The 21,557-nt window shown below is 38.1% G+C and overlaps 1 protein-coding gene across 3 annotated transcripts; it reads left to right on the top strand.

Annotated features, from left to right (window-relative positions):
- Window positions 1-576: 576 nt before the first annotated feature.
- On the top strand, window positions 577-21,233 carry LOC108410856 (polymeric immunoglobulin receptor-like). 3 transcript variants are annotated; one of them, XR_001856519.2, is made up of 10 exons: window positions 577-672; window positions 899-1,213; window positions 1,328-1,630; window positions 1,760-1,799; window positions 2,271-2,365; window positions 12,018-12,052; window positions 12,220-12,285; window positions 16,286-16,349; window positions 19,531-19,579; window positions 19,661-21,233. XR_001856519.2 is itself a non-coding variant. In XM_037531065.1 (9 exons), exons 1-8 carry the CDS (start codon window positions 612-614, stop codon window positions 16,343-16,345), a joined length of 975 nt encoding a protein of 324 aa, XP_037386962.1. In that variant the 5' UTR covers window positions 577-611; the 3' UTR covers window positions 16,346-16,349; window positions 19,661-21,233. The 3 variants fall into 3 exon arrangements, 2 of the variants coding, with proteins under 2 accessions (XP_037386962.1, XP_017537641.2); XM_037531065.1 differs by lacking the exon at window positions 19,531-19,579; XM_017682152.2 differs by having other exon boundaries at window positions 19,531-21,233.
- Window positions 21,234-21,557: the final 324 nt, after the last annotated feature.

The following is a 21,557-nucleotide window of genomic DNA, read 5'->3' as shown; positions in this document are numbered from 1 at the left end:
ATCATGCAAACTTCCAAAGAGGCTGTTTGGGGTGCAGACTTCGGCAGACTTTACTTCTGGAATCACTATTTATTCAGAGTGAAACAGACAATATAAATTACAATCACATGCTAAAGGTCCTCCACTGCACAAACCACACAATACACGCACAAGTGTCCAAACTCGGGGCCAATAAGGAAGCAAACTGAGCTGACGTCCTCAGTCATTTGTGACTTTTCCAAGCGAGTAACCCTGAGGTCTTGTAGATTTCATGCGATGACAGCCAGATTATCACAGAATGTAGGCCCAAAATCCATGAGACTACAGTCCAGGACTCTGGAGTCCAGAAATTTGTATTGTCTTTAATTCCCCTAGAATTATTAAGAGCTTTCATAAAGTTTAGTAAAATTGGCTTTGAAAAAATGTCTTGTTTTCAGCAATAATGAGAGAAATTTAACCTCTCAAAAAAAAAACAAAGTAAAACAAAGCATAACCATTTTAAAAAATTATGTCAGAGTAGTCTCAGAGAGGCACAGTACCAAGAAAAAGGAAGAAACAGGAAGAGCACTGGAGTCAAGCTGCTTCCATCAGCGGCAGGAAGAGTGTTTCTTATTTGAGCCTCTAACAGAAACATGCGCTTTTACTCACTCATGAGTTCTTTAATTCTCCTTGTTTTACTCCTCTGTATCTCAGGTAAGATCAATGCTGTATTATTCTTGTACTGTGACTGTTCTTCACCTTTTGACTACTTTAAATATGTTATACTGACGTTATATTGATCTGTTCTTTTTTACCTTGGCCTCTTAAACATCATTTTGTAGTGATTAACTTTTTAGACTGTTGCTGAATGCACCAACAGTTTTGAAGCAGTTGCTCAATTGAACTAATACTGCTGCCTAATTTGGCTTCTGTACTGCAGATTCTGAGAGCCTGAAGACACTGAAGAATTTAACTGTTAAAACTGGAGAATCTCTCACTATTCCATGTTTTTATGATGGAAAATACAAATCAAACCTTAAATACTGGTGTCAGGGGTATTACTGGTCCACCTGCCAAATAGTAGCCTATACAAACACAAGTGGAAGAACATCAGTCACTGATCATCCAAGCCAGAATATGTTTACTGTGGAACTAAATAGTCTTCAAGACTCTGGATATTATTGGTGTGCTGTGGAAATTGGTAGGAAATGGACCCCTGATGACAGGGATTATTTGTACCTAACGGTCAGTGCAGGTAAGAAGTCTCTCTGAGGAGCAGAATCTGTTCACTGTAACTTAAAGATTATAGGATGTGTCATTTATCTTGGAGGATGTGTTTACACCACTCAATCTCTGGCTCTTTATTCAGATCCTGCTGTGACTGTGATAAACAGCAGAGTGAGTGGTCAGGAAGGGGGCAGCATCAGTGCCCAGTGTCTCTACAGTGCTGAATATAAGAATAAACAGAAGAAGTGGTGCAGATTTAAAGACTGGAGCTGCTTCACAGTGGGGAGGACTGACACATCTCAGAATTCAGCAGTGCTGGTCAGTGATGATAGAAAAGGATCTGTCAGTGTGGAGATGAGGGGTCTGCAGAAGAGTGATGCTGGCTGGTACTGGTTCAGTGCAGGAGATGTGGGGGTTACTGTTCACCTCACTGTCGCTACTATAGGTAAACACTTCATTCTTAATTAATGACCTGAACCAACTATGGATGACTTTACTCTGAAGTTCCTTTCCTTGTACTGGCTTGTAGTCCCAAGTATATTTCTATTCTCAATTTACTTCACACTCTCTACAGGTGGAGATGAGATGCGAAGTAACAATGAAGGATCACAGCTGTAAGTACTATATTATATTACTATATTAAGCTATATTTATGCTAAACTTATGTTTTATTTGTTATTTTATTTTCTTGACACTGAGAATACTAGATAAAGTACGCAATTTCAGTGGTTTCTTTGGCAATAATATGCTATAGATTTAGTGGGTGCATCTGAAATAGCTACAATAGCTCTGGTGTCTTGAGGCCAACCTCAATACATGAAAGATTACCAAATGAAGCTTCCAGTTCATGTCAAGTGGACCGTACTTAAACAGATATATTTGAAAAGCATACAGTGGTCAATGCTACATTTCACTGAAAGACTTGAGGTGTCATTTCCTGCAGGCTACAAATATGATACTGAGTAAAGCTGGTAAGGAAGTAATGTTTGGAGGTATTGTTACACTAGTGAACCTCTTCAGGGATAAGTCTGTTAATAAGTCTGTAAACAGAGAGTAAAGATCTCACACCATCTGACTCACTGCAGTGATGACACCACACTGGCTCTCACCATAATCATTGGGCTGTTCCTGCTGCTGACATTGGTTGGTTTGGTCATCTGGAAAGTTAAGCATAAACAAAGTAAGTATTTTGTTCCACATCAGCAGTGCTGTGCCTGCAAAGCACCCATTGACTTGTTGGTTGACTAGTGCCACACATGTAATATCTGGTCAACAACTACCCTGTTGTCGTTAACTGACCATTGATGGCTGGGGTACAGTAGGTGTGGTGACCTCCACTCTGAGAAGGTGACAGCGCTGCAGAGGTTAGCATTCTGTGGAATTTAACACACTCAAAAATAACAACTCATCAGTTGGAATTTATATAGGACAAAAATAGCTTCTCCATAATAAAATACTTAACCCTTTTAAATCCCAGTCTTTTTATATACTAAGGCTAGTTTTTCAGTAACTATAGGGACTTCAATGCAAACCAGTTAAGCTATTCTTAGGTTGTAGAAGTGTGTTATAAAACTTGCAGGCAGGCCTTGGCCATTAAAGGGGTTAAAGTTCTAAAAGTTTGGACTTTTAGAATTAACTTCAAATCCATACTGGAGCAATTCTTCCAGACATGTCCTGGTAGTGCCCAGCTGATTTCCACAGTAAACATGCCTCTAAACTCACTCAGCCATATTAAAACAATATAGTCTGCTCCATCAGTTAGTGTGGCTAGTTGGATTAATCAGTGGGACTAGCTAGATTGTACACTTCATACTTCTCTATCTCTGTTGGACCAATGAGGTAATTCATACATAACCACATTTTACTCTGAAATACCTCTGACGGTAAAGACCACAGCTTGTCTGAGATCAGACAGAGCATCACCTTCCATCATTAAAAAGGAGCCAAATATAACCGTTCCTTATTAATATCAGTTTTACTGAACATGGATGTAAATTCTTGTTAGAAAATCGAGTGAATTTTCATTTCATTCAACTCACGTGAAGAAGATATGCACATACCTCCTTTTCATTCCTGGTGCATTCTTAAGATTCAAAAAAATTGTAGACACCATAGAAAGGCGTTGCCAACAGAACAGGGTGCTTTGGAGCACCCAGGCATAATCCTCTGGGGTACCATGCTCAATTCTAGTCGTCAGCTAGAAGGGTGTAAAGCCCCCCAGCAATGGGCTTTGCAGTTACTCTGCAGTTGATGGAGCACCTTTTAATACCTCTGTAGTGATGATTGTGGTCCAGAAATTATCATCCAACATCAGTATCTGACCTCTCTAATGTTCTTGTGGTTGAATGCAATCAGATCCTCACAGCAATGTTCCAACATCTCATCTAAAGCCTGCTCAGAAGAGTAGAGGCTGTTACTGCAGCAAAGAAGACAAACTCCATAATAATACATAAAATGTTGGTAATAAATAGGTGTCTAAAGAATATTGTTGATCTTAGTGATCTTTGGTTCAAAGTAAAATAAAAACATAAATATAAGCATTTGGGCCTTTTTCTATATTTTAAACCACACAGCATTCTGAAGGCACCAAGCCTGATGTTCTGCTACCTTGTTGAAATGTCCTACCGTAGCGCATATTTATTGCTCTGCATAAACCTGTTGGTAGGCTGCTTTGATAACCTAAATCAGAAAATGTTACAAGCATTAAAATTCTAGGTAGGATGTTGTTGCACTGGTACAGAAAAAGACACTGAAAGCATTGCACGTATGAATGAGTGCAGCAACTGGAAAGCAACAACCATCCAGCTCAAGTTTGTTACCGATAGCCAAGTCAATGCGAGAGTCGAGTCGAGCTGGGGGGCCTGAGCCGAGTGCATGAGTTTTGGTTTGTGCCTGTACAGGATACGCACTTGCATTGGTTGGATTCCATCACAGCTGGGGTCGTGCTCAACCTCAGGAAGGAAGCGCTGGGCTGGGCATTTCTGGTCTTTGAAAAGACCCTCTGATGTAGGTAGGATATTTTTTATAGACTAAATTACCTTATCATCAAGTAAGATGGATATGGAGCAAAATCATCAATACAAGCAAAATGTCTCTTCTGCAAGAAAACTGGACATTAAGCTTGAATGTGTCAAAAGAACTGCAGATACATTAGCGGAACAAAGGAGATTGATCTACAGAAAAAAAAGACATTCAAAAGCTAATGAGACACCAGTAAGAGCACTGAATTAGTAATCAGACTCTGAAGAGTTTGTCTATTCTGTTGACCCAGAAGGCAAAGAAACTATCAAAGTCAATGGATAAACACTGAACATGGTCCTAGACACAGGAAGCGGATGAAACTTCATAGGGGAAAATCTGTAGAACAAAATGTTAGTGCGCAATTAGAGCTGAAACCAACTGGAGAGAAATTCTATGTCTACGCCCAAGCCAACCTACTTTAGTGCTTTGGTTACTTTGAAGCACAGCTAAAATGGCAAAAAATGAGACAAATGAAGAAATATATGTGATCAAAGGAAATGTTGAAGCATTGCTAGGCAGTAATGCGTGTTTTGATCTAAAAGACACTAAACCCAGGAGATGGTGCAAGGCTGTAGATCAGTACAGTGATACATTTATACAGCTTATACAAGAGTTATATATCGCTGTTGTGAGAAGAAAAGCTCATATCTCCAAAATGACAACTTTACAGGAGAAGGAAAAAACCTACTTTACTTTTAATGTATTGTCAATGGAGCCAGACTTTTTTCCAAGTCATTTTGGGTAATTTCTTTTGGTCCATTCATAGTGAAATTTACACACAATGTAAAGGTCAACAGGTATTTTCAAAAGAAGTCAAAAACTGGAGATACGAGGTTGTTCAGACAGCGGTGATGTACTTATAAGAGTTCAATTCACTATTCAAAGGAAAGAAGGAAAAGGATATAGTCCCAAAATCACTGTGGAGGACAGACCAAAACTTTCAGCTAAAGGTTTGAGATGTGTGCCATATCCAGAGATGGAAGCTGTACGTCATGAATTTGTTGCAAGTTTGGAAGATGGAATAATTAAAGAAGTGAATCGCAATGGTTCTCGAACATCCTGCTAATTCCAAAGAAGGATGCTAAAGAAATGCAATGAGCTGACCAAAACAAAGCTGGGATTAGAGAAAGACACCCTGTTCCAACTATAGACAGTATTTAGCAAGCAATGCACGGAGTGTGTAATTGTTTGCTAGACTTAATGCTTGAAAAGGCTTTTGGCAAATAGAGTTAAACTCTGAATCAAAATACTTGACTACTACCATCACACACAGAGGTTGATATTGTTTCAGAAAGGTTCCCTTTAGATTGACCAGTGCTGCAGTGGCATATCAGAAGGCAATATTGTGTGGAACGGCAACAGTGGTCTGATATTTAGACGACACAGTTGCATACACGCAAAGTGAAGTCAAGCTGGAACAGGGGCTTAGAAAAGTATTCCAGAAATTCCAAGAGTGACTTTGAAAGAAGGCGAATGTGTTTTTTTTGGACAAATTTAGATACTAGGTCATGTTGGCTCAGCAGAAGGAGTAAAGCTTGTTCCAAAGAAAGTTGAAACTATTTGTAAAGTACCACAACCTGAGGATGTAGTGCAGCCTCAGTCAATCTGATGAAATTCATTTCAGATTTTGCAAGTATATCAGAGCCACTCAGGTAGCTGACATGAAGATGAAAACAATGGGAATGGACTTCAGAGAGTAAAAAAGCTTTCAGGAAAATAAAAAGTGCATTGGTGACTGAACCATGTCTTGCTCGTTTTAAGATAGAAACACCACCTGTGGTTATTAGTGATGCAAGCCCAGTAGGACCAGGACCATTCTACTACGGAGACAAGAAGATGGTCAGGAAAAAACAGCTGCATACCCTAGCCCAGGAGATGGCAACATGTGGCTCCAAATGCCAAATGCAGCTCTGTTACTGCCCTGTTCTGGCTCCACAGCAGAATTACTTTTCCTTCCTTGCAGTAAAATAAAGCTCTGCTGTTCATTCTAAAAGCTTGACAAAATAAATGAGCTAAAATGTTAAAGTTTTTACTTTCACTCCACTACATTTCAAAATCAAATATCTCACTTTTTACTCCACTACATTTTGAGAAATCTGTCGTTCCTTTTGGTTTTTGCGTGTATAAATACGTAACACGTCAAAACAAAAGAAGTGCAAAGCAAGAATACCAATCAGGGCACAGCGGTCACTTTGTTCTGAGCTTGTTTTGACCATACCAACCCAGTGCAAGCATAAAAATTTGGGAGCACATACGTCCCTAAATGATGGAATTAGCCTAACTTTGTGTAAATAGACCACAATATAGAAATGTGTCCACATATGCAGTCGTGACTGGCACGTTTCTTTTTTTCACTTTCATTTTATAGTAAATTAGTTTGGGTTAGTTTATGTTTATGAACAGAGGCCTACAGATCAATACAGTAAAGGAAAACTTATTTGTGATCCTGAGTTTAAAGCCAGTTTGTATTCAACTTGTAACTAATTTACAAAGTAATCTGAAACTGAAACTTTGCTTGTTTGTAAAAGTGATTTCAGAGCCACTCGGTTCTCCCTGGTGGAAACTGTTTACCTTCAGTGTTTTGTGCTTTGATCATTTTAATAGATGTCAGTGTCAGACTAACATTCTATTAAAAGACTGGTTTACCAAGAGAGACACTGGAGGATTTTCATCTAAAATGAGTTCAGGAAGCGAGTCTTGTTACAAAAATGATAACAGGACATTAGAGCCATAATTACTCTTTTAGTACTTTTACTTTCAATACTTAAGTACATTTGAAGACAAATACTTTTGTACTTTTTCTCAAGTTGAGGTCTAGAGTAAGGACTTCTACTTTTACTGGAGTAATATTTTACCTTTGGTATCTCTACTTAAACTCAAGTACATGATTTGTGTACTCCGTCCACCTCTGGGCACGACCAAAAGTGCTCTGAGCATTTGCACCCAGACTGTATCCTGTATGTAGTTTGTTCCCTTGCTGCAAGAATTAAAACTTCAAAGACAACATGTGATCCCAGGCTGATTATTTAAGAAGAATTTTCCTCACAACTGGTCAACTCAGAATGGATATATTGAGAATTGTGGTACCAGCTGCAACAGTGAAACAAGCACTGGCAATTGCACATGACACACACTGAAGTGTAAGCTCACACCAAAAGCTACCTGAGAAGTAAATTCTATCAGTCAAACTTGGATATGGATGTTTAAAGACCGATTCGCTATTGTTCAATATGTGTGTTTCAGGGCCTCTCCTGCCACTTGAACTACCACCCAGGGCTTAGTAGGCCCAGTTCTCCCCAAATCAGTATGTGCTGACTGCCATTGACTACTACATGTCTTACCTAGAGGCAGTTGTTATATCTGATATTTCATCTAAAACAGTCATTGAGAGCTAATGCAGATTTTTGTGAGGTTGGGACAAGTGAAGTTATTACAGACAATGCTAAACAGTTTGTGGGTGAACTCTTTCACTCATTTCTGAAATCGAATAGGATTAAGCACATCCAGACATCACTTTAATATCCCAAGATTAATGGCAAAATAGAGAGATTTCATAGGTATCTCAAAATGGAAAATATTGAAGGAAAAAATGACCCATGAGGAGAGACACTAGCTCACTTTATCTTCAGAAGAGGTATTCCCACAAACCTATCAAATATGCAAGAGAGGAAAAAAACAGCAAAAGACATAAGAAGTCATTACAGACAGTACAAATTAAAAATGAAGCTGTACACAAATGGAACAAAAAATGAAAACATTATGTACTGCTCAGACCAACTTCTGAGAATTCCTTTAAACTTGTCAACCCAGACTTTGGAACATGGATTGTTCAAAATGTCAGACACTTTCAAAGAACTCCACTTCAAATTGAACTGGCCTTTACAGAGTCTAACACTGGAGTGAAAACTGCAGTGTCAGAGATGCGGAATAATCCAGAGCCTGGTTCATCTGTATCCTCTTCCACATCTGATCGACCTCAGATCCCAACCAGTGGAATTATAAAGAGACCAGCGTGTTTCAGAAACATGGTTATGTGACTGGGCTGTTACTGTGGTAAAACATGCTTAAAAAGATTGGTTACATTGTAAGCTAAAAGCTCACTGAGATAGTAAGATAACTGAAAGAAAGTGACATTTTATTTATGGAAGCTAACATATATTTTATGTCTTTTAGGACAGTGTTGCTGAAGGAAGGGATGTAGTATAGTTGTATTATGATGAGAAAACTTTTTTCCTTTTTTGGAAAGTGGCTCTTGCTTGCCTGTATCCTAAATGCAGTTTGCCCTTTTTTTTTAGAGCTGTCGCAGTGACAGCTCAAAAAAAAAAAAGCATTCTTGAAAGTGTCTGACATTTCGAGCAATCCATGTTCCAAATTCTGGGTTGACAAAAAAAAACTTAACTCGTGTGACACACTAACTTTACTGTGCAGTAGTAGAAATTTATTCCACTTCTACCGGATTTCCCTCAGATAAAAACGGCACTACATTTCGTCTACATTTCGTGTGAATCTGACTGACCCATCACATTAGAATCCCTTCATTCTACATTCAGTTGGCATCAGCGACTTAGTGAAGTGTAGTGCAAAAAGTTTTCAATGGCTGAAGTTGCTGGAGTGAGTTTGGAAAGTAGTAATAAAGATAACACAGCATTTTCATAGGGAACATGTGGGTATCATGTTCAAGGCGAATATAAGAAGATATGCAAAAAGTTGAGAAAATGCCCTCAGACTCCAGAGGGTTAAAAATAATAGTTTCTCTTGAGATCAGTCAAAAGTTTTTTTTTCTCAACTTTTATACAATGTTCTATTTCTAATCCCTATTTATTGCAGTTTATTACTGTTTATTTTTCGAATAGCTTGGATTTCCGTAGTATAAACTGTGTATGTATGCTTGACGTGAAGTACAGACATGAAGTTGCTTCGTCACAAAGATGCACTTGCAGCAGCTGATGAGCAGCGTTGGCATGGAATAGAAAGATGGACTTGATTAGGCTAGGAGGATAGATCGGACAGAGCTCTGACATGATCGCCAAGCCATAAAATTTAACAAGGAAATTCTAATCAAGCATTCCACAAGCCATCAAAACAGCCAGGTTTTATTAGTAAATAATAAGCTTTGGGAATAGCATTTTATTTGAGCTGATCAAAACTCCAATTACTATGTTATGTTCGAAATAATGTGGAGTCAAAGAGTTGAAAGCATTTTGACTCTCAGAGCCGGCCCTGACTCCCAGGTACATCATAATCAAAGAATCAGCTATTTTGGAGTCGACTCATTATGACTAGTGTGATTGTGTGTTAATTCAGTTTAGATTTGTTACAGGATTTGATCACATTCCTTCTTCTGTCCCTCTGATATCCCATCCAGCATTTTCTGCTAATATCAGCCCAATGCAAATACTCATTGATTTCGATGTGGTCTCTCAATGTGGAATCCGCTTTAGACGTCAACAGACTTTCAAAAATGGCCCTATTTGAATGATGGAATGCTTAACCTTTCTTGCACATCAGTTGACATTCAGAAGTGATCTTCAGATAGTAAAGCTGCATTACACATCTCACATACAGAAAAGGGCCTGGACCAAACTGTATGATACAAACTCCCTCTGTAGGCCTGATACTGAGTATATATCTAAACACATAAGCCTTTAGATAACACACAAAAAAATCTTTAGATAACTACATATGCTTCCTCTGAATTTATGTATGCTGACAAATTTTAACCTAATGCTTATGTGAGCTACACCAGCTAAATTGGGTAGCTTATTAGCTAAGCGTCTAACTTCCCCCCAAGATGAGGCATTGCTTAATCTGGGCCTTGGTGTGCGGGGCTGCACTTGCAGTAGGAGTCATGTTTAAAGTCACATGGAACACAGAGAAAATAGTAAAAGTGTATGTATGATGCTAAACTTGAGTGTTATATTAAACATCCTTGAATAAAAAATATGATATAAATATGACAAAACACGGCTTAAAAACCAAAGATCAGACCTGTCTGAAACCTGTGTAGGGGAAGCTAATGAGCAGCTTGATTGACAGCTCTCTGTCCAGCACTCTTAGCCTGTTTGAACACTCATACAGAACTAAAATCATCTGGCAGCTTTTATGTGATGGTCACTGAAAAAAGTCACAGACAAACAGGCGTGTGAACAGGAGATAAGCAGCTACAGTCAGATGGTCCTGGTTTAGCTTTAGCTTGCTTCTTTGAACTTCTCGCTTCTCTGAGTTTCTCTGAACCTGAAACTGTTTTGTGTAGGTGGGGCAAGAGACATCAGCCTTTGAGATTGGTAAAGGGAATGCTTACGGAAGCATTACCCAACATTAGGACTGCCAAGTTTACATCAAGAGGACAGAAATATAGTGAAATGTATCTGTCATTTATTGGTCATTGAAACATTAGTCAAAGGGTTTACTTAGTACATGTTTACTGTCTGCCTGCAAGAACAAGATTAACCTAATTAGAAAGAAAACACACTGTTTTGATTACTGGCTGTACACTGTGTGCACAATTATTAGGCATTAATAACATTAAGTTATTAATGTTAATAAACCTCAAACATGAATGTTTAAGAAAGTCAAAGTGAGGTTTTGGCTTTCTAAGGAGAATATCTATATGCGCACATTTATTGGGCAACTATGATGGTGCAGAATTATTACGCAGCTAAATGAAAAACACACATTATCCCCTCTCACTTTATTTTCATCTGTTCAAGTGAGAATTATAAACAAACAACTCAAAACTTTCCAATGACCATTTCTGAGAAATAAAAAAAAAAAATTAGTGACCAATATAGCCACCCTTCTTTTCAATAACAGTGATAAACTTTCCATTCATGGAGTCAGTTTCTTGATGTGTTGACGATCAACTTTTTGTGCAGCAGCAACCACAGCCTCCCAGACCCTGTTCAGAGAGGTGTACTGTTTTCCTTCACTGTAAATCTCCCGTTTAAGAATTGCCCACAAGTTCTGAGTTGGGTTCAGGTCAGGTGAGGTGCATCTTTTTGAAAGATGCAGATTCTTCCTGTACCACTGCTTAAAGAAAGTGTCTTCTAAAAACTGTCAGTAGGCTTGGGAGTTGATTTTGAGCCCATCTTCAACCCGAAAAGGTCCAACCAGCTCATCTTTAATAATACCAGCCCATACCAGTACCCCACCTCCACCTTGCTGGCGTCTGACTCGAAGTGGAGCTCTGTCCCATTACTGATCCAGCCACGGGTCCATTCATCTGGTCCATCAAGAACCTAACTGTGTTAGCTTTGCCCATCTTACTAGTATACAGATCTGCAAGAAAAATTACATAAATATAATAAATAAATACAATAATATTACATAAACAAAATGTGTATTAAATCAATTAAATTTCATTTAAAAATTAACATCATTTCAGCATTTCTGCTCATAATGAATAACTTATTTGTTAATTTATGCATTTATACCTGCATGATTTAATTGATTTATGCTTTTATTATACATTTATTATGTCTACCACACATTTATTTATTTATTTGTTTGTTTGGTTATTATGTTTTCATGTACTTATTTGTCTCTTTTTCAAGTCAGCTTTCATTTTCTGTAGAATCCAGAATGTTCAATGAGGGAAAACTAATCTCTGCAGAGCTGTGATCCTCCAGAATCTGAGTTTGTAACACCTGGGGTCAAAGGGGGTTGACAAATTGTGCATGACAGCAAGGGAGATGTTTCTAATGAACTGGACGATAAGGCGGCTTTTAGGCTTTTGTAATTGCCATTTATAAAGCAACACTTCAGTGTTCACTGGAACATTATGATCATTTTTTCTCTCTCCCTATTTTTAGTATTAACCGCAAAAGGAGGAAGCAGTGGCTATTCGGTATGTGTTACATCACCACAGCTGCAGTCTGAGACATAAAAAGTGTTGGATGTTCTGCTTAGTTTCACACATTCAGGATAACACAAACAAGTGTGTGTGTGTGTGTGTGTGTGTGTGTGTGTGTGTGTGTGTGTGTGTGTGTGTGTTATTTTCTCTTTTTCATGTAGGCAAAGCCTGATGTTGTGTACGCTGATGTCGTCTTCAGTAGATGGACACAAAGGAATCCAAACAAGGTTTGTCCTTTTTGTTTGTTTGTGTCAGATTTTAGACAGTAACCCAGAAAGACTGTCATTCACGTACATAGTGTGTAGTCACTCAGAAAGCACTTAAAGGATCAAAGACATTGGCACTCTTGCAGATGCAGGCCAAAAACATGTGGACACCCAAAAATCACATCCAAGTGCTTGTTGAACATCTCAACCTAAAACAATCAGTCATCCCTATAAAGTTGGTCCTCCCGCCAGTAAAAGTCCCAACTTTCTGGGAAGGCTTTCCTCCAGAATTTGAACATCTAACAGTGCAGGATATTTGCTTTCATTCAGCCACAAGAATATCAGCTTGGTCAGGAAATGATGTAGGCCGAGCAGGCCTAGCTTACTATTTCAATTCAGCCTAAATGTTGGATGAGGTTGAGGTCAGGGCTTTGTGCACTGGGGAACCGTCATGCTGAAACCAGAAAGGGTCTTCTCCAAACTGCTGCCACACAGATACAAGCACACAATTCTGTAGAATGTATATGCTATTGCGTTAAGACTTCCCTTCATTGGAACTGAGGAACAAATCATGAAAAACAGACTATCATTCTTCCTTCACCAAGCTTTACAGTTGGGACTACGCATTCAGGCTGGTAGTGCTTTCCTGGCATCATCCAAACCTAGATTTCTGTGTCTGAGAACATGTTTCCGCTGCACCAGAGTGCTTTACACCACCCCAGCCAATGCTTTGTATTGCTTGTGGTCAGCTTGTGCTTGTGTGCAGCTGATCAGCCATAGAAACCTAATCCAGTAAGCTTCTAACAAACAGTTCATCTACTGAGGCAGGTCTATCAGAATAGAAACTGACTTCTTCAACAAGTGCCATCCTAGTGCATCCACGCTGAGTGTCACTGAGCTGAATGACCAATGCTAGTGCTAGTGTTTGTCTATGGAGATTGAATGGCTGCATGCTTGAGTATATGCACTTGGATGTAGTTCAAATGACAGAAATGACTCAACAGGTGAGAACACCTAAGACATAAGTTGCTTCTGTTAGAGTCTATACTTTACTTCAGTTTGGCTACTTTTCTTTGGTTGAAGGGTAAAACTTCAACCAAAAACCTAGTCCTTGTCCTTTGTCCTGGTGTCCATTTTGTGTTGAATAAAGACAATTTCGATAACACTTTCTATGAATGTCACATTTGTACACATCTATAAACACATTCACAACATATATAATGCATTCATAAGGCATCATAAACATGACTATAAATATTTATAAAAATACACATTATATGTATCCACTCTAAGTAAAGTGACGCATACTGTACTAAAGCCGCCTCCAATGTTAAGAGTGAGGCTTTAAGCTGAAGTATTTACTGAAGAATTTACTGAAACATTAAAACATACACAGTAAAGCACATTACAGGCTTCAAATGTCAGATTTTAAACTAGTGCTGTCATCAGTGTTTTACCCAATGTAGGAAAAATGTACACCACCGTTAGCTTGGTACTAACTCAACACTGCGTATCCCAAAAATGCAGCCCTAGCAGCACCACTGGTGAGAAATAAAATTCTGGAAATCTCAGGCTGTAAATAAACTTTTTATTCATCTTTGCGCTCTCCAGGCTGGGACTGACTTCTTTGGCACTGACAGAATAACACATTATTAACACTACTCATAATGCATTGTATTAGCAATTCATAATGTATAATACACATTAATATAAAGTGTTATTCAGTGTAATCTTTTTTATAAATAATAATAATAATTATAATAACCATGTTTATAATGCATTATGAATGCATTATAACATGTTATAAATGTGTTTGTAGATGCTTACAAATGCAACATTCATAGAAACTGGTACCAGAACTTCTTTTGTGGTTTTGTTTGTTAGAGTTGCACTAATGCTTACTTGGTATTTACTAGCCTATAGATAAGGCTGGCACTCAGGAATGACTGACACCACAACAATTCCCAGTGGTTGTGTGATGTATCTGTGGATTGTGCACTGAGCATTATAGTGAAAGAACAAAAACATGAAAACAATCTGAAATCATGAATTCTGTTAAATTGATGATGTAATGGACATAAAGCCAAAATAAGAGTGCTGTGGTACCACATATTCCATAACATGCCAAATAACATATCAGACCATACATTTAGACTGAAATGCTCATTTAAATTTGCAGTACTTCTAACAGCCTCTGGTTTAGTAATGGGTTAACTATTTTCCCAGGTTCAAAAAATGTACCTGCACCTTTATTTCTAACAGTGTATAGGACGCAAAACACGTCTACATCACCAAGTTATGGTCATCATCTAATCATTTGAATTGCCCTGATTACTTGCTTATTATGTCAGTGGTGATAATATGTAAAAATAATGGCATGAATATTTTGCTAATAGGAACTACATGCTTTAATACTAAAACGTCATGCTTTCAATGCTAAAAGTGAAAAAGGAGGAGCGCACACTAGTAGGGGAGTGATTGATAACAGGGAGTTTATTCTTGGGGTACTTTGACACTATACTAATTTTTCAAACATATTCATTTTCTTCCTCTTTATTGTTCTCTCGAATCTGTGTCTGCAGGGTGAGTCAGTGGGTGGTCAGTTAATGGGAAGCAGACATGAAAAAATGTTATGTTTGGCTTATGAATCATTTAAGAATAATGTAAGAACTTGCCAGTTAGCACCTTTCTAGAGGGTGAATCCAAATGGCATAGGGAACCATATGTGTTCCTTTAATATGTGTTTAAATATAGTGATCAGTATCCAACATGTTACATTGTACGTTCTGTAAGCATTATAAAATAGCTCAGCAAATGTTTTTTTATATCCCATGTAACTGCTCCACACACTTCTTCCCACAGTGAAGCTGTTGGGTGGGGAACCTCTATCAATTTCATGCGTGCTTTTGGCCAGAAATAATATGTAGATTGGTCTTATTTATGTATGTATTTATTTATTTAACATTACTCTTGGAAGCTGCCTCCTTGCCTCTGTTTGGTCACATCCTCACGCATCCCCTGCCAGTTCCTTCTAAGTAGTTGTTATTCATTGTGGCACAGCTGTTGTGCAGTTTATGGGCGCACTCAGTAAATTAGGAAGTAAAAGACTGATGTATTGAAAGGGTGAGTCTCATAGAAATCCAAATGTTCCTCGTTTGAAATGCTATTTGTCTGTGCAGTGATGATATTGATAAAGTTAAAGTTTTACTACCCAGTCCATAAAGTCCATATATGGAAACTAAGGTACAAAATGGCCCTTTTTGAGATTTTATTTGCACTATATCTACTGTTATCAACACGCATACATCCACCTTTATGGCCTACAGTAATTTAACTTTGCCCGTTCACACTAGGTTAGAAGTGTTTCTGTTTGTTTTTTTGTTTGTTTATGAGGCACAAGGCAGAGCGGCCAATCAGAATAGAACTCTTTTGCATAGATCAGTTACGGTAACACAAAAGCCCTGGACAAAATAAGGCTGGAATATGGCCTTGTAAAAATGAACTGTGAAATCAGCCTACACAAATGTTGTAAGTGGACAATGAGGTAGCTGTAAAGCTGTAAGCTGATTATGCTTATTTTAGAGGTATCTTACTTTATTTTTTAACCAGGTTACATAGTCTAGTTGATATGGAGTTTATACAACCCAATACTGAACAGAACTCTCAAAATGTTACTTCATATTAAAATTGAAAGTAAAAACAGAAATGTGGGGTAGTGTGCTATCACCGGTTCCCAGCCTTATCAGTTTCTGAGAATGATGTTGCCTACAGCACAGTCATAATCTCTCTTCACACAGCAGTCTTTGTTGTCTCTTGTGTAGCACCGTTCACTTACGTGGTACCAAATAATAAGGCAACATGAAAAATGATTTGCAACTGAACAATGAGCTGGACCCACAGCATAAAACTATACTGATAAAGTGATTAACAGGTTTTTTGCTCTATGTGGGTGAAATGATACGTTTGGTTAGTGAGTCAGTAAAGGCTTTCCACTCTATAATTGCAACTGGTTTTCTTCCAGCTCCCTCAGGCTGGCCATGATGACAGGGTCATCTATAGCTCAGTGAAAACGTCCCAGTGAAGGGGTGAGTATATCTTTCCCTAAACAGAATATCCGGATTTACTGTGTCATTTGAATACATGTTAACATACACTACATCTGCTGAAACAGTCACTTTGCTTTAAATCTGTTCACACACCTGGCTGGTCTCTGTGTTGTAAACATGCTGTGAAGAACTAGGGATGTACATTCTGACTTATATCGATACTCAGGTATCCACAAGAGTTAATGAATTAATGAACGGATACCTGGTGAACTGTGGAGAAGTACAAAGCAACAATAAAAGGGAGAAAAAACAGGCCTATGCCAAAATAAGCACAAGGCTGTAGGCTTACTTTTTAAATACCAGCACTGAAGGTTGAATTTTTAAAATCTGTGTATGATACTCTTCAGTGGAGCTTAGTGATGTGCTGATGTAATATTTTGGTAAAAAATATATAACTTTTCTCTGTTTCTGGACCCAGCTAACTTGGACTAGAGTAGTTAGCCTAGTTAGCAATAAAGCCCTGTCTGTTTCTGCCATCTTAGCCACATCCTTAGAAGAGTTTGACATGATTGGTCTTCAAATTTTGCATCATTGGTTTAGAACCCTGTGGTATAGAGTCAGTAGTCACGCTAAATGTTTCCACAAGTACATTGCAAAATCATACTTAAATTACATATTTAATTATCCATGTAATCTTGCTTAAAAATGATTTATTAAAATGGCATGGAAAGACCTTCATTTAACGTAAAATCAGAGCCACATTATCATATCCCACTTTCTGATATTATTAAACCATCAAACTATGTGAGGTTGGAGCACAGGGGAGTGTAAAACATCAGTATGTAGGTACCTAATACCTAATACCTAAGGCATGCTTACTGTAAGAGAGTTAGAAGTCACATATCTAATAACAAGAAATCTACCAAAACAATGTGTTTTTTGTAAAAAACAGATCAAAGAAATATACAGATAATCTGGCACATTATCACTGATTTCCTATCGATACTGACATGTGCAGACGTTTTCACCATATTAGTTATGCTCACTTATTCACATGACATATGTATCTAAAGGTGGGTCTGGGGCGTCACTGGCAAGTCCAGCATCCAACTGATACATTTCCTGATGTGTCTATTCAGGTTCAAACATAAACAACACAAGGCTCGTTTGTGCAGAAAATGTGGATCTCAAATCTGTAATCAGACATTGTATTGATTTTATGAGTTCACTCGCTTAGCCGTTCTACCAGTCCTAGCTGCATTAACATCGATTTTTCTCTGTGATCTAAATTAGGACCTGGCTGTGGTTTGAGCAGGTTGAGACATGTTTTGGGCTTGTATTTATTGAAACGGTGTGGGTGACTATTGAGCTCTGGTTTTATTATGATCATGAGCCAAACAGCAATACTAAACTAAAGAAGCAAAATTTGGTCTAAAACTTGGCTGATAGACTGTATTTGGGCAACAAGTAGAAAAATGTAAATGTAAATGTGATTTTTCGCTCACATTCAGGCAATCCTATTTCATAGTAGCAAAGTTTAATACATGTTCTCGTAAAACTGTCACAATTAATCATAAAATCTGTATTTTCCTGATTTCATCTGCTTATTCTCCATCTTTCCACGATGGAATGCGATGAATGCACAAGAACGTGATTCAGGATTTGCATACCGATATCTGGAACGGTTAACAAAGTACTCCAGTACCAGTGCACATCCCTACAAAACCAACAAACATCATCATTATGCATGCCTTAAATCTAATGCACAGTCTGTCAGAACTCAAGGAAAATAAATGACTGTTGGCATCTGTGTTTTCATGAGCTTGTGCCCTTTTGTCATCATACATGGTCTTAGCTGAGGAGAGGATATACACCGTAAGTCCCATCGCCCAGATCACCAGAGGATCTTAATCTCACCCTGCTAAACAGTCGTGTTTTGTAGGGATGCACTGATATGGGAGCTGTTGTTCAAACCCAACATCTGATATTTTTATGTATAGGGACCGATCACGAAATATAAACTTGTAGAAATTCTACTTTCTCAGAGACTTTGAGAAATTATAGTTTAGTAGTTCAGCATAACCTTAACATTCTGCTCTTCCAGAGTCCAAGAAACGCATCAACATTTCAAATTATCAGCCAAATCTAAACATCTATCCGATGAGCTTCTGTCTGATTTCCTTGTAGGGAATTATCTGTTTATACCAATATAGTTCCAGTATCGTTGTGCATTCCTAGTGTTTTTCTGAAATCCCCTTTTACTGTGCTGAGTGCTGATTCAAAACTCATAATTACTTCTGATATGTCTGCAAAACATTGGCATAACCATCCCATAATGCTTTATGGCAGATGTCATATTCTGTCATTGGATTTTTCCGTCATGGCATCAGTCGTGACAGTTACTGATAATGGGCCCCATTCACCAACTGCTCTTAAGAAGAAATTTCTTATTAAAACTCACTTATGCAGTTTTTATGAAGATTTTGTCATTCACCAATGTTTTCTTATTTGGGAGTTTTTCTTAGGTAAGAACAGAATTTACACACATTCAAGAGCACAACGGGGCAAACAGTTCTGCAGTTTAAAAACATGTACTTTTTCTCTCTCAACAACAAATTTAAGAAAAAACGTATATTGGTAAATGAGGCCCAATGGTAACAGGACACTGTGACATTATGGAAAAAAAAAACTTTTAATACAATGGTAACACTTTACTGTAGGGTGCCGTTCATAAGATTACATAAGCTTGTAATGGCAACTGACATAACACTGCATAACTGTTTATAAATGCTTATTCCAACAGGCATCATCTGTCATAAAGGCTTCTTTGGCTAACTTTGGTGAACATTGGCAAACATAACCTTTATAGCGAATAATGCCTATTATAAACATTTATGTAGGGTTATGTCAGTTATCATGACAAGCTTATGTAGGTGTCATATAGCCTTATGAACAGCATCCTACAGTAAAGTGTTACCAATACAACTTATAACAGTGTATGACATCTGCCATGATATTATGTAGTCAATGTTATGTAGCAGGGTTCAAGTAAATAGACAGAGTAATGGAGATCTTCAACAATTCAATGAAATCAAAGTGCATGTGTGACTTTGACGTTAACCATTTTGCCAGCGGGGGACTCGTCTATTTTGAGTTGTATATGTTTGTATTCATATTCATTTCTGTTTGCGTAAGTAACTGTTCCCTTATTTTTTTTCAGAAACCTGTCAGCATTTGTATCACTTAAACAGACAGAACATACCACATGGGTGCGTGGCTACCCTGAAATAGAATTTGAAGAAGTATGGGGAAGTGTGTGTGTCAAACACAACTCTGTTCTTTTCAAACAGTTGCACAGATCTACAGCCAAGGAGGAATTTACGGCCTTCTTCGTTACATGAAGTGAACAACCAATCCGATTGGACCTTAGTTCAGAAAAACTGCAGACTGCAGTGAAACTGTGCATTCAGACTGTGTATATTTGTGTCAGAACTGGCAGTCATTTTTTTCCCCATTTATAGTGGCTTCATATTTGAGGACAAGCTAATTTGTGTTTTATGTCATGCTGTCAATGGTATCTGTCCAGCAATGCCACTTTTTCTAAGAGCACTCAGGTGGAAGGACTCAGGGTCCAGCTAGCATCATCTACTTTGTAATGTGAGTTGACCCCTACTAGTGGTCTTTAACCCAAACATGTCCAATGACTAAGTTTAGTTTGATAAGGAAAGTACAGACCTAGTCTGAAAAAATACCAGTTATCCTTTGTTTGTAAATTTGTTTGTAAATTTCATGATGGACTTAAAAAAGTGACCTAAAATGAAAAGTTTGGTTCCATTGACTTCCATTAAATGTACTTATTTTCCATCACCTGTAAATCATTTTGGAGATACAAGGTTTTCTTCCAACAACCGTGATATTTTTGTACTGTATATAACTTACTCGGTTTTATTTTTTTTTAGATTTTTGAAGCATTTAATTACAAAATATGGTATAATGTTTTAAAATATATTTGTAAAGACTCAATTTGAGACCCACCTGTCTTCCTTTTTTTATATGTATACTGTTTTGTCCTTTTGTGGCACAGTGGGTAGCACCTTTCACTCACAGTAAGAAGGGCCTGGGTTTGATTCCCTGGCTGGGTGACCAGGGTCCTTTCTGTGTGGAGTTTCTCCCCGTGTTTCCTCCGGGTACTCTGGTTATCTTGCATGGTCCAAACACATGCACTCCGGCTAATTGGACATGCTAAATAGCCCCTATGTATGTATGTGTGTGTGTGTGTGTGTGTGTGTGTGTGTGTGTGTCTGCCCTGCGATGGACTGGCAACCTGTCCAGGGTGTATCCTGCCTTCCGCCCACTGGCAGCTGGGATAGGCTCCAGCACCCCAGCGACCCAGAAGGATAAGCAGTTTAGAAAATGTGTGTGTATGTGTGTCTTTTTGGCCCTTGGCTCACCTCAAGCATTGGACTTTGCTACCGCAAGATAAAAAGTTTGGGCACCACTGATCTAATAGAACAATTCTTTTTTATTACATGTAATTTTCATACATGAACTGACAATCAAATTTGAATTTTGTTTTGTCACACTAAATGGAATATGTCGTTTTCTTCTTGGCAAAGGCAGCTGGTGAATGTCAGATCATTATCGTTTGAGCAGTTTATTTACACACTTCTGCAGCTTTGCACCCAAAATGCCTTTGAACTTTCTGATTTTACAAACCATCAGTAAAGCTCTCACAAGCTCTCCAACAGCATTGTAAGAAAAACAGTCTTAATACAGTCTGGACTCCTTCTCCAGGCTTTCTCCACACAAATAAGAGTCTATCATAAGTTTGATGTTGTGCTGAGTGTTTCTCTCCGATCATTTTGGTAAACAGTTTCTGGAGTACCTAAAGAACTTCATTAAAGTTTACCTGTGGTTAAAAGGGTTAAGTGTCCAAATACTTTTTGTTACGACTGTAGACATTAATGGGTTAATGAAGCATCTCTTTAAGGCCTGATTGCCTGGGCTTCCTGGAACATTTCATAATGTAAAATCACTGTGTAGTAAATGCAGCTTCCCATATTTAAGAGCATATTTCTGTCTCTTTTCTTGTGCAGCCGTGGACATTGGCATTGACCTTTACTGCCACCAAGTGGTGGAAGACACTGTGATTCATTCTTTCTTTCTTTTCTTTTTTTTTGAAGCAATTGTTCATCAAATGTACCAAATGAACCAATAATTTTCCAATCCTGAACCTTTGCTAGAACA

The sequence above is a fragment of the Pygocentrus nattereri genome, chromosome 19 (genome assembly GCF_015220715.1).
Source record: "Pygocentrus nattereri isolate fPygNat1 chromosome 19, fPygNat1.pri, whole genome shotgun sequence".
Taxonomy (NCBI): domain Eukaryota; kingdom Metazoa; phylum Chordata; class Actinopteri; order Characiformes; family Serrasalmidae; genus Pygocentrus; species Pygocentrus nattereri.
This window is presented reverse-complemented; position numbering and strand designations above follow the sequence as displayed.